This window comes from Bacillus rossius, chromosome 5, assembly GCF_032445375.1.
Source record: "Bacillus rossius redtenbacheri isolate Brsri chromosome 5, Brsri_v3, whole genome shotgun sequence".
Lineage (NCBI taxonomy): Eukaryota > Metazoa > Arthropoda > Insecta > Phasmatodea > Bacillidae > Bacillus > Bacillus rossius.
The window spans coordinates 37,965,528-37,978,042 of NC_086333.1; the positions used below are offsets into that span (position 1 = coordinate 37,965,528).

Here is a 12,515-nt window from a genome sequence, read left to right on the forward strand (position 1 = left end):
CTAGAGCGGTTGGGGTTGGCTTGGGCCTTTATGAAGAGCAAAACAGGAATGGTGAAGGGGGGAGGGGGGAGCGATCTCGTCCTGTGGCGTAGCTGGCATGTGTAAGGCGCAAGGAACGTGTATGCGCGTCCGCTATTTTTGATCGTCAGTTTCTAGCGCGTGCAGTACATGCTCACGCGCATCAAAAAATATGTCAACCCAACTCGCCATAAATCAAAAACCATTTAGTCAAACGACGTCCAAATTTGTCAGTATAATTGTGAACTGTTTTGCCAACAATAATATCCATTACCGTAATCTTCTTAATGTAAATAATTTCATTTAAATATATATAATAAACCTAGGAGGCCTTAAAAAACCTAACCGTGACTTGATGTATTTGATTTTTAATTGCGAAGTATTTTAAATAAAGAAAAGATAATTTTTTCTGCATGCATAATATTGCTAAATTTATAGAAATAAAAATTGTATAAGTTTCAACATCTGTTCCAAAATGCTGCAATTTAAAACCAAAATATTGTTGAACACTTCTACAATGAGATATGGCAATTCCTCTTGTAAGGGTGCCAATACATGTTTTTTAACACCATATGTCTTGCTGACTCCTGCAATATGTGATGTCGATGAATCAAAAAACCAATCCCTGACAAAGAGAACTCTTCTTTTTCAGCTTCTTCTTCAGCGAATGGTGCGATATGGTAAACACTGCATCAAAACACAATCATGATAACACGAAATGGTTAATCGGGACATGACTAAGCTTCGAGGCGCGGCTAATAGTATAATATCGACCAACTTAGCAGCTTGGTACGCTGTTGATAATATTTACTCAGTCACTGAACTGTTCATTAGTGCTACATTCGTTTAGTCACAAACTATTTATTGGTTGCCGCAAAAAAAAATCTCTTCCCACAAAATGTATTTTCCTCAATATAATAAATGTAATGCAAAGGGGCCGATTTATAATTATGCTGCTTTTCAAAAATGTTCTGTGATTATATAATTTCTTGAAAACTCATGCCAGTTTTGCGCATCTGGCGAGACAGCTACAGGAATACCGTAGAATGGGGATACTTGCAACAGAGAATGAATTCAACAATATATTACACTATGCCAGACTCATGTTAATGGGATAAATATAGACATGGTACATAATATATGCATGTAGAATACAATGATATGCACAAAATGTTTTTACCCAAAATAGTTTTCACGAATAATGACAAAATATAGCTGTTGCAAGTAACCCCATCAGTGGGGTAACTTGCAACACTTACTAAATCATTTAGGAATTACAAGTTAACACTTATGTGGGGTTACTTGCAACAGTTGGAATATTTAAATACTATATTTAAGTAAAAATGCAATAAAATAGAAACCAAATGTCACAAGAAACTGATCAGTAAACCCATAAAAAAAAAATTAACAATGCATGTTATGAATCAGGTGAGTTCATTGAATTTGTTCAGTAAAATACTCTGTAAAAATATGTCGTCCTCGTACTACTCTTGGTTCTCTCAATATTTTCACAATGTTTTCTTTCATCACATTAAAGGTATCTTCCACTGATGGGAAGAGAAATACTTTTTCGGCCTTAGCACTTTTACGGAGAAAAGAACAATAAACAACAGATTCATTCTTTTCCAAGACTTTAGCAACAAAGAACCTTTGAACTGCCTTATTTGATCTGCTATCATACATTAACTTCACCAATAAAAAGTCACCGGTTTTGATAAGACAGAAGTTCGCAGTCTCATGTTCACTTTCTGCATTCTGATGCACATCTGTCATTTCAAAATCCACAGATTCTGATGAAAACTTGGACCATGTTCTAGCCTTTGCATATGGAGTTGAAGTTGTAGGAGCTGAAGTTGTAGGAGCTGAAGTTGAAGCTAAAGTTGAAGAAGCTGTAGTTGAAGGAGCTGAAGTTGAAGAAGGGTCCTGGTCAATGCTGGTATCTTCTAAACTTCCATTTACACTTAGACCAGGATTAACATTAACAACCCTTCTCTTGCGAACTCGAGGGGCTGATGACTGGCCAAATCGGGCTTCTCGCAGAACCTCAATGAATGCTTCAGACCAAGAGCCATCTGCTGTTGAGTTGGCAGAGGAATCTTCATTCTCAGCTGGAAGTTTATTTAAAACTTGTTGCGGATTGAACGGATACAAGCCAGTTGCTCTGAACCCTGAGCATAAATTTTGCGAAGCATTTTCCAATTTTTCCAGTGTTGCATTCAAATATCTGGGAAATAAATTTTTTGGTATTGTCCCCTTGTACTTTGCTTTGAACTCTGCAAGAGTTTGTCGCCACTTAATTTTCAGAGGACGAAAAAAGGCTACATCGAGAGGCTGACAAATATGTGTGCTGTTTGGTGGCAGTAAAACAAATTTAATGTTATGTTTCCTGCATTCTTCAATGACTGGCATGGACAGATGGCTAGCAAGATTGTCCCCAATCAAGACTTTTGGAGAATTTCCACCTCCTTTATCGCAAGATCGGAAATAGGGCAATGCTATATTGCAAAACCATTTTTGAAATAGGTGACCATCAAACCACCCACTTTTGGAGCACCCGTATATTGTACCCTTTGGTCCGTTCTCCATCCATGTATCATACAGGTGCTCAGACTTGTAAACAATCATGGGTGGTAATACAATGCCTGATGCTGTTCCTGAGAACATCACAGAAACGCTAACTTTGGAGTGATCCATAACACGTTCTGGGTACTTTGCCCCCCGTCTAACCACCACCTTTGCTCTTTGCGGATCATCTGTCATATTGGTTTCGTCGTAATTGACGATCATGTTTGGTTTTACTCCATGCAAAGAGATCTGTAAGTTAGCAAAATATTTCTCTAGAACTTCTCTGCTAACACCAGCCCTTGCTCTCGTAATGTTCTGACAAAATCGTGGTGACAGAATTTTCTTGTGCCTTCCTATAAAAGAAAGATACCAATCCCTACCTGGCATATTTTTTTTAAATCTAAGTTCTGTTCGCCCCTCATTATCTAAAAAGCTTTTAACAAGTAAACAAATATCCAACTTGTCAAATGGAAACCCCCAATCACTCGCCAATAAAATCCCATGAACCAGCTTACGTTCTTCATCTTCTGTCAGCACTGCAGGTCTTCCATAACTTTTGGGGTGCTTCTTTTTGAACGCCCTGTAGATTGTTGATCCAGTGATTCCATACTTTTCACCAGCTTGTCTGTATGAAAGGCCTTTTGTTTTTACATCTTCTATTGCAGCTAAAAGGCTTTCCTTCGAAAAATTGGCATAACTACGATGTCCTGGAACTTTCTTGTGTTTTCTGGCCATAACCTAAAACACAAAAAAAAAAAAAATTACATAGCCTTTACATTTACCTACATAAAAGGGCAACATTCCGAAGTTAAACTAACAGGGGAATTAATATGAAGTTGGTAGGTATGTAATAATTACAGAAAAACATATGTGAAGGTTGTATTTTAGGTTTTAATTGATAACAAAAGTGGGTGTGTCTGGGTTGCAAGTTACCCCACTGGAATCACAAATTCATAAAAAAGCCAACTGACAGAAAACGAATTATCATTGCATGGTATGACTATAGGATACACTTCTTGACACTACATTAAAGCCATACATACCTTACAATGTCTTTAGATGTGTACTTCTAAGAACTTCTACAGGAAGTTTCCAGATGTTACTTTTTGCAGATTTTCAATAATAATATTTATTTATGAAAAACAAATGCACAAAACAATAAGTACCGCCTAAAACAACATGTACAAGCTGCAACAGACATTTGTAAACAAATGGCAATAGAAACATGTACACATCGAACTGAATCATGGTAGCCAACACACAAAATATATTTACCTGTAGTTTTGTTGCAAGTTACCCCACCATTGCAAGTATCCCCATTCTACGGTACGGAATTGTATGATCGATGCTATAGGACTTATTATAACAAAGCGTGGGCGAACCGAGCATTCAGACTAAGATTTATAATGATTTAAACAAATCGGTTGTTCCCGAGTGTAATTATGCCATCAAAAGCTGGCTTCATTTCGTGGAAGAAAAATCTACTTTACAAAAATTACGGACGCGAGCGTGATAGCAGCGTTTATTAAACATAGTACGATATTCACCCATATACACTGTTTAAAACTTGGTTCCGATTGGAACAATATTTTTCAGAGCGAAAATTTGTACGAACACAAGTCATAGCCTCGATTGTATACACATGGTTGTTATACGTTCTTTGAATGTTCAATACAATGGGGAATTTTGATTTAGTGAAGTAATTTGTACATAAGTCATTGCAGTTTTTACTGTTAGTCATGTAAAAAACTCCGAAAATAAAATAAATAAATAAAATATTAAAAACAGAAATATAATTTCCAAAGAACAACAAGACAGAGTCAGATGTATTCGAACACAGTCTGAACCAGCTAGGAAAATAAAAATAAATATGGACAATACAACGAAAACATCACAGACAATATATTTAACCTCAAAAAAAACTAGACAGCACAAGAATTCCGAGAAAGGAACTTAGTTAAGAAAAATAATGTATTGAACACAGACGAACACAGTGGACATACAGTGAGAAAGATTTGATGCAGGCAGACAGAAAAACTGGACAAAACAGCAAACACATAAACACAACGATGAAAAAAATACTATGGACAACACAACGACGGCAGCACTAACAAACACAGAAGTTTTTAAATGACAGTAGTTGCGACGCGACGTTTCAGGAACTGACATCTGTTCCCGCCATCAGGCACAAACAGACTGTATGTGCCTGATGTCATTGAAAAACTTCTGTGTTCGTTAGTGCTGTCGTCATTATGTTGTTCACAGAATATTTTATTTCATCGTTGTGATTATGTGTTTGCTGCGTTGTCTAGTTTTTCTGTCTGCTTGCATCCAATCTGTCTCACTGTATGTCCACTGTGTTCGTCTGTGTTTAATACAATTTTTTTTACTAAGTTCCTTTCACGGAATTCTTGTGCTGTCTAGTTTTTTTGAGGTTAAATATTTTGTCTGTGATGTTTTCGTTGTATTGTCCATATTTATTTTTATTTTCCTTGCTGGTTCAGACTGTGTTTGAATAAATCTGACTCGGTCTTGTTTTTCTTTGGAAATTATTTTTCCTGTTTTAAATATTTTATTTATTTATTTGGTTTTCGGAGGTTTTTACATGACTAACAGTTCAAAACATAAATGGCGTATGTCCAAAATAATTCACTAAGTCATGGTTTTTATAGTAAATAATATTACAACCAGGCACTATAAGACACTCACATTTGCGCTTATTGTATATTGTAATTTTTATGCTATTGTAAAAAAATTATTTTGTACATTTTATGCTAATTCTGTTAAATATTTTCGTTTTGGTGCTTACTGTTAATTTGTTCTGGGGTATGTTTAGTTAGCAGTGTATAGATTAATATAGAGAAAGTGTTTTGTGGTTCGAATCTTCATAGAGACACGGTTTCTTTAAAGTTATCTAGGGTCTATTTTCTTTAAAATTCCATTAACGTATTTTTATTAAATAACCAGATATTTAAAAGTTGTAATTGTAATTTTTTGTAATTTAAATTGTTGTAGTGTTATTTGAAAGCAGTGTACTTCACCAGTGTTCAGGCCATATGCACTTATTTCAGATGAAAACCAAGATAATTTTTTTTTTCCAAATAAATGACAAACTGTCGTTGAAATAAATAGTGTAGTTAGGATTATATAAAACAATAGACACTTCATTAACACGTGCATTACAACTATGCCATAATAACAACTTCCGTGACATCACGTGTGTGGTATTAATTTTACGAAAATACAGCAGTACGCATTCAGAAATGTTAATAAATTTAACTAAAATACACGTTGTATACTAAAATAGTTGCAGCAAAGTCTTAGCATCCTTAACGAAGTGCCTATTTAGTTACGAGCCGTTTTCTGGGCACAGGAGTTGTACATTTAATTTTAAGTATGTACCTACCTATGTTCCCTACACAAAAGTAGGTGATTATTGCTTGTACCCAATATTGATGTTTCAGTATGTACCTATTGACCATGACACACAAACGTATACGTATCACGAAAAGGGAAACGTAAAACACTCGCGTTCTACATTCACACGTAAGTATACACATATTCGCATCCGCAAGCGTAAGAGAGATGTAGAAATAGGCAATGCCGAACTATTGTGCATGTGTTCTTCCATGCAGCTAATAGCAATTCACTATTTTATCACTACGTATGCCATGTACATGTCCATTTTATTCTTATTTTTTGTATAGTCATTTTAGGGTCCGCGGCGGTCGAGGGGTCAGACCCCTCGCCACCCACCAAAGCGATCTGGGTTCGATCCCAGCGGGGCAGAAGCCCGGAATTTCGCATGTAGGAATCGTTCCAATTTCGTGGTTGGCGGGGTTTCTCGGGGATCTCTCGTTTCTACCTCCCCGCTCATTCAAGCGCTTCGCCATTGCAGAGCTTCATTGCTTTCATCCCTTAGGGCACGCAGATGTTTACAGGCGCCCAATAACAAGTCTGCACTCGGGGTACGATACCCTAACCTCAGGTACCTTCCCCATACGATATTTATGTATTTGCTAGTTGTTTCCGCTTTATTATTTAAGACGTCATTTCTTCTGTCTGAAATATCAAAAAAAGTCTAGTTTGGTGTACACCTCTCTTTCGGGAATACCAGTTTTGAACGGCCAAAAAAAGGCGGGGTAACAACGATGGCTCAAATGAAAAAAAAATGTCAATAAACAAACAGAAGTATATTTGCGGCACACTTTTAACGAATGGAAATATTTAGTTTTAGAGCTAGATTAAGCACGAAATTCCAACAAGTAATGCCTTCGGCATGTCGGTTAATCTACATACATCGTGACTTTAAAACCGGTGGATGTAGCAATGATTTTATGAAATGTAGGTTGTTTACCTTGTTTGTTGTGTGCTAATTCACACAATTTTATGTTTTTTTTACAGTATGATATATAAAACTTATTTCTTTAAAACCAAAAGTGACATTTCAGTACATTGATTTATTTACCGTGAAACACAGACAAGCTAATTGTTTAAGTTTTATCAAAACGAAGCCGAATGTGTTGTGTATAAATGCATTCCGAGATGTAAAAATTACAGTAAGTGATTAATCATACATTAGCGTACGTGTGGTACGATATTTGACATATATTTTTTTAAGTGCCCAGACGCGCGAGAGTAACAAGCACCCAATCAGTTACGTGAATATGAGATGCAGTGATATGCAATACAACCAGTCACGAAATCTTTTCGCGAAATTCAGGCGTCTCTAATTATAAGCCGTTTGACTAGTTAAATGCATCAAACAGAAGTCGTCATGCACAATTCAACGTAAACATAAAAACCGATGCATGTTTATAATTTCACGTTTGAGCTCGTTTACAATGATGTTGCGTGACGTCAGTATTTTTTTACGCTTATTGGCGCAAGTTTTGTTATGTTTCCGTGAAATCCGTACACTGTAGAACGAGCTGACGGAGTATCGTAAATGGTCGTCTTGCATTTACTAGATGCGTTTCCGTTTGATTACGTTTCCGTGTCATTACATAACGGGCTTTAATGATAACAAGGTTTACTGTCACTGGCCATGAAGGCGTACTGAGAGTAGGGAGGCAGACGTGTGAGATTAACAAAATTGTAAGTGAACAGGGAAAAATAAGGTAACGTTAATAAAAATTAATTATAAATAATTCAATATGATTACTAATTATCTCTTTGAACATAGAATCTGTTGATGCAAGTTTCTTTCAGCTGGCACAAGGAACTTGAACGACAGCACTGATACACTCTGCACTTCCATGGTTCAGTGGTCAGAAAGAGGCAGGTAACAAGGCACTGCCCCCTTTCCTGATCTTGAAGAGAGATAAGCGGCTTAGCGCGGTCTCGCCAGACCCCACTACGAGCAGGTAGTACATGGTTCAGGGAAGTTCCCGCTGCTCAATCCTTAGCAGCACTGTTCAGCGCTCTTCAGCGCGTATTATTTTTAAACGGCTGCGTGTAAAATTCCAAAAACAACGCGAAATTGGACTTTCAACTAACCTTCGATTAGAGTTTCCAGGCAGTGCACAGACATATGTTAGGTATCAAACGATGCAGAATTATTTCTACTGTATAATAGTTTAACTTCCATTTTGATTCATCGAATACGAACTTAGGTGGAAATAGTTTCACAGACGTCTGCACTCGCTACGTGTGAAAAATTGGTAATATTAGCTGATCATCGTTTGACTTTCCCAGATATAGCTCTGACATATTTTAGCCTTAACAAATATCCATGGTGCTTTGTCTCTATAAGGGCTTCATCCCATCTCTCTACAATATGTTAGTAACTTGTAAGAGGCGATTTCATAAAAGACTGCACTTCTACATTATGCAGAGATTTATAATTTAATTATTTTATGATAGAATTATTGCACCTATTAAAACTAAATTTTATTTTACAGGGTGGCCACCCATTTGACATTTTGAAATTCCTGGTTTTTTCCAGGTTTTCTCAACTCACTGAAATTGCATGGCAACAAACTTGAAAATTATAAATCACAACAAACAATGGCTGTAAAATATTTTTAACGCCGTAAAATTATTGAACTACATAGGAATTATTACAATTAGGTATATACACTTAGAAGATAACAGGAAATGGACAACTTACTTGTTACTTTCTTTTCATTGAAATCTCATCTTCAATTAATGCAGCTGCTTTTGCTGCATCTTCTAGCAGTTTAGCCTTCTTGGCTTCCAATTCCTTAATTTCTAAGGCTTTCCTTTTCTTTTCTTGGATAGCAACTGACTCTTCATGCTTTTGTTTTCGCTTGATTTCTGAGAGTTCCACATATTTTGCATGAGCATTCCGGCACGAATGGATAAGACTTTTATCAATTAGAACTTTTCCTATGCCCCCTAAAATTGATACAGAATCATACACCTGTCTTAATGCTATCAGGCTCTCTTCATGTTGATTTTCAACAAGGCATTCTGCATTTACTGAAAAGCCCCTTTCCACCGATGCATTTCCATGGGACATAATCAGCATCATTTTAACCAACAATGTAAGATTTGGTGAAAGCTTATCAACATCAACCACTTGCATCCAAAATTTATCCAACCTTACTTCATTTCTTCTGTACGATTTTACAGATTCCAGCAGATATGGTAACTTGCATAGCTCCCTAAATTCACTTTTTATTTTGTCTGCTAACAAACCAGCCATCCACCTCTTCTCAACAAGTGCTTCTAAAAGTTTTTGCATCCTGTGTTGAGCTAATGTGGGACTAGCACAAATTACTGCTGGATCCAAGCAGGATACATTCTTTGATAACCTAAATGAGAGAGGCGACTTAGAAAGAATCTTTTGTACAAATGATTTGTAGAATTTGACACAATCATGTTTGAAATGAAGAATATCTACTTCTTTCACATGTAATTTAGAGTTCTTTAATGCATCTTTTGTGGAAAATCCCAAGTCAACATTCTTTGCAAATACAAGATTGTCACTGAGTGTTAGATCTATCTTCGTGATATCTTTGTTCTCAATTATATCTCCTTTCACAAACCTTTCCATTACAGATTTGACCATCAAATGAAGAGCACTATACAGAAAAGGAGCCATTGGAGCTTCATTCTGAAATTCCTTAAGGAAAGGCTCCACTTCTGCTGCCATGGCACTAAAAAAAGCTAATTTAGGCCCAAGAAGTTTGTCATTTAAAAATTCAGAAACAATTCTGTAGCTTTCACAATCTGGAACTTTCTTTTGTTTGGTAACATTGCTAGTGTACAAAAGTAAGTCAGGTAGCATAGCCTGAGCCCTGGATGCCACTTTAGCATTTTCCACCCATCTAACTGAACAGAACTTGTGGGGGAATCTGGATGAGTTTGTGTAACTTATAAAATCTCCTCTCCTAGAAGGTGAATTTTTGAACAAATTGTACAATGCCCTTAAAAACTGAACCAACTTCCAGCCTGTAGATGTAACACCTGTCTTAAAAGCATTATGCACAGTGTGCAGACCACATGTTCCTAATTGAAGAAAGTAAGGAGCATCAACATTCCCTTCATGTAAAACATATTCAAGGTCTTTAACTACTTTAAGATTTACATTTGGCCCATCCATAGAAATTTGAATGGTTTTCTCAAGAAGCTGAGGAGGGACTAATTCTTGAATAGCTCCCAGAAGGTCACTGGCACAGGCCTTATTAAGGAAAGCAGAAGTGAAGTATCTACTAGTTACCTCATTGTTATCATCGTCCCAAAATTTGACATGAATGTCCATTTGCTGACGTTGGGAGATTTTATTAAAGCTTTCATCAAATGCCAAAACAACATGAGGACAACTATTTAACTTATTTTTTAGTTTTTCAGTGAAATAAGGAGCTATTCCATGTACTACTGTGTAAGCTAACTTTGTTCTCTGTATCTGCAATTTACTAGCTATGGTACTGTCAGCAAACATGATGGGTAGCAAAGATGCCAAACCAGCAGCACTCCTAAATGACAAATGAAACATAACACTTGCTAAACACCATAAAATCTCTGCCTTGGACGTTTCTTCGTTAACAAGAAAAGTTTTTAATGCCGGAACTACACTGCTTGAGCAAGGCAAATCTAAAGATGGTGTAAGTGTTACAACCGAAGATGTAGGCTTTAAATCATTTTTTTTCTTAACGAACACATCCATAGGTAAAGATCTTGCCTTATTTGCTGCCGCAAATGTGTGCTTTGCACCTTTAGCATGACTAACAAGGGCGGTTCTACCCATACTACTAATATTGATTTTTCCATTACACAATTTGCACAATGCATTTGTACTACACTTGGGGTCCCTTTCCACCCACTCAAATTCATCTTTGTACTTATCACTGTACGTGGTAACGGAACACTTCGGCATATTAATTACACACTGTTGCAGATCACATAACCTTACTGTACAGAAAAAAAGTTATATTTACATCATAAAACAAATAGTTGTTACATCAAACTCTTTCTGTTGTTCACGTAAATATGATTTATTCATCATAAAACAAATATATGCAAAATCAAACTCAAATGCGGCGATTTATATTAAACGATTACTGTAAACATAAGACGGACTTGAGCCACGCACAAAAATACTTCAAATGATAAATCCTCAAATGCTGCGCGTATGGACTTCTAAACGTAATATTCCAACATCTCACACACTTCACTTGCGAGTTGCGTAGAAAATCGTATAACCTTGTCCGAGCACTAAAACTGTACAACAAAGATGGCGAAGCGCGCGTGCGAACGAGGAAGCAAACAAGTCATGTGACTTGACTGTTGACTGCTAGAATGCATGCTGGGAGAAATATCGATCGATCGCTGTGCGCGTGCGTACCTGCGCAAGCAGACTCGTCACATTTTTTTTAATAGACATCGAAAACTGGTTACTCGCCATCATAATGCGTTATTTTAACTTACATTTAATAAGATAATTATTATTTGAAGAGTTTATACAACAAATGTATTGGAAAGCTAAGGTTATTTACTGCTGATGCGTATACATTTCATGATGAAAAATCCCGCACATACACGTTCCCGACTCTCTACGAAAATTCCTGGCTTTTTCAAGGTATTCCCGGTGCTCACGAAAATTCACGGCTATTTCACGGATTTCCCGATTTCCCGGTTGAGTGGCCACCCTGTTTTAGTAAACAAGAAGGTTACATGCATATATAGTTAACGCGTCAGACACGAGACTTTTTAAAATTCTGTATAAAACGGCTTTAAATTATTAAAACTTAAGGTTTAATATCTCAATTAAAATGTTATGAAAAATTTCGAAACTACGTACAGACAACAGTAGCTAAATAAAACTTTTGACAAAATTTCATTCCAATATGCAGCAAAAAATTTAACTAACGCTCACTCTTAAGTAAAATTGTCTTGAAATATGGAATTCAATCCTGTTGGTTGGAAATAATGTTTTCCAAAACTAGAATTCGTCGATACATGGCTGATTTGCACGGAAGTTCAAATAAGATTAGAAGTTTCCAAACTAATGCTCTCGGATATTAGAACTTCTTCCTAGTATGCACTGGCCAATCAACACAGCTCTTACAAATTTGCCATACAGTCATAAATTATTTCATTCCAAAATAACAGATCAAAGTTCACTTTCACACAGTATCAAAATTACACCTGAATCAAATTTCGTCATATATAAGGAGTATTCTGCTGGGAGTTTTCATTAAAATAAAATTTACAGATATATAAAAAAAAATTACAAAGGAGACTTTTAATTGGCTATCAACCAAACTTACAAATCAAAGATAAGTATCCAAGTAAGAAGTTATTTAAAACGTACTGAAACAAAACCACAGAGGTTACCCTCGGAATTGCAGAGTAGTTTGGAAAAATGTTAAAATATTTAATTAGCAATTAATTATTTAAAGCAGTCTTTACAGTGTATAACCAAATTCATTATGAAATTTAAATTACAAATAATATTAAATATA

The 12,515-nt window shown here is 36.1% G+C and overlaps 1 protein-coding gene across 1 annotated transcript; it reads right to left on the reverse strand.

Annotated features, from left to right (window-relative positions):
* Positions 1-1,064: 1,064 nt before the first annotated feature.
* Positions 1,065-3,644, reverse strand: LOC134532350 (uncharacterized). The gene is made up of 2 exons (XM_063368778.1): positions 3,627-3,644; positions 1,065-3,321 (listed from the first exon to the last, which is right to left on the reverse strand). The coding sequence occupies exon 2, from the start codon at positions 3,316-3,318 to the stop codon at positions 1,453-1,455; it is 1,866 nt and encodes a 621-aa protein (XP_063224848.1). The 5' UTR covers positions 3,319-3,321; positions 3,627-3,644; the 3' UTR covers positions 1,065-1,452.
* Positions 3,645-12,515: the final 8,871 nt, after the last annotated feature.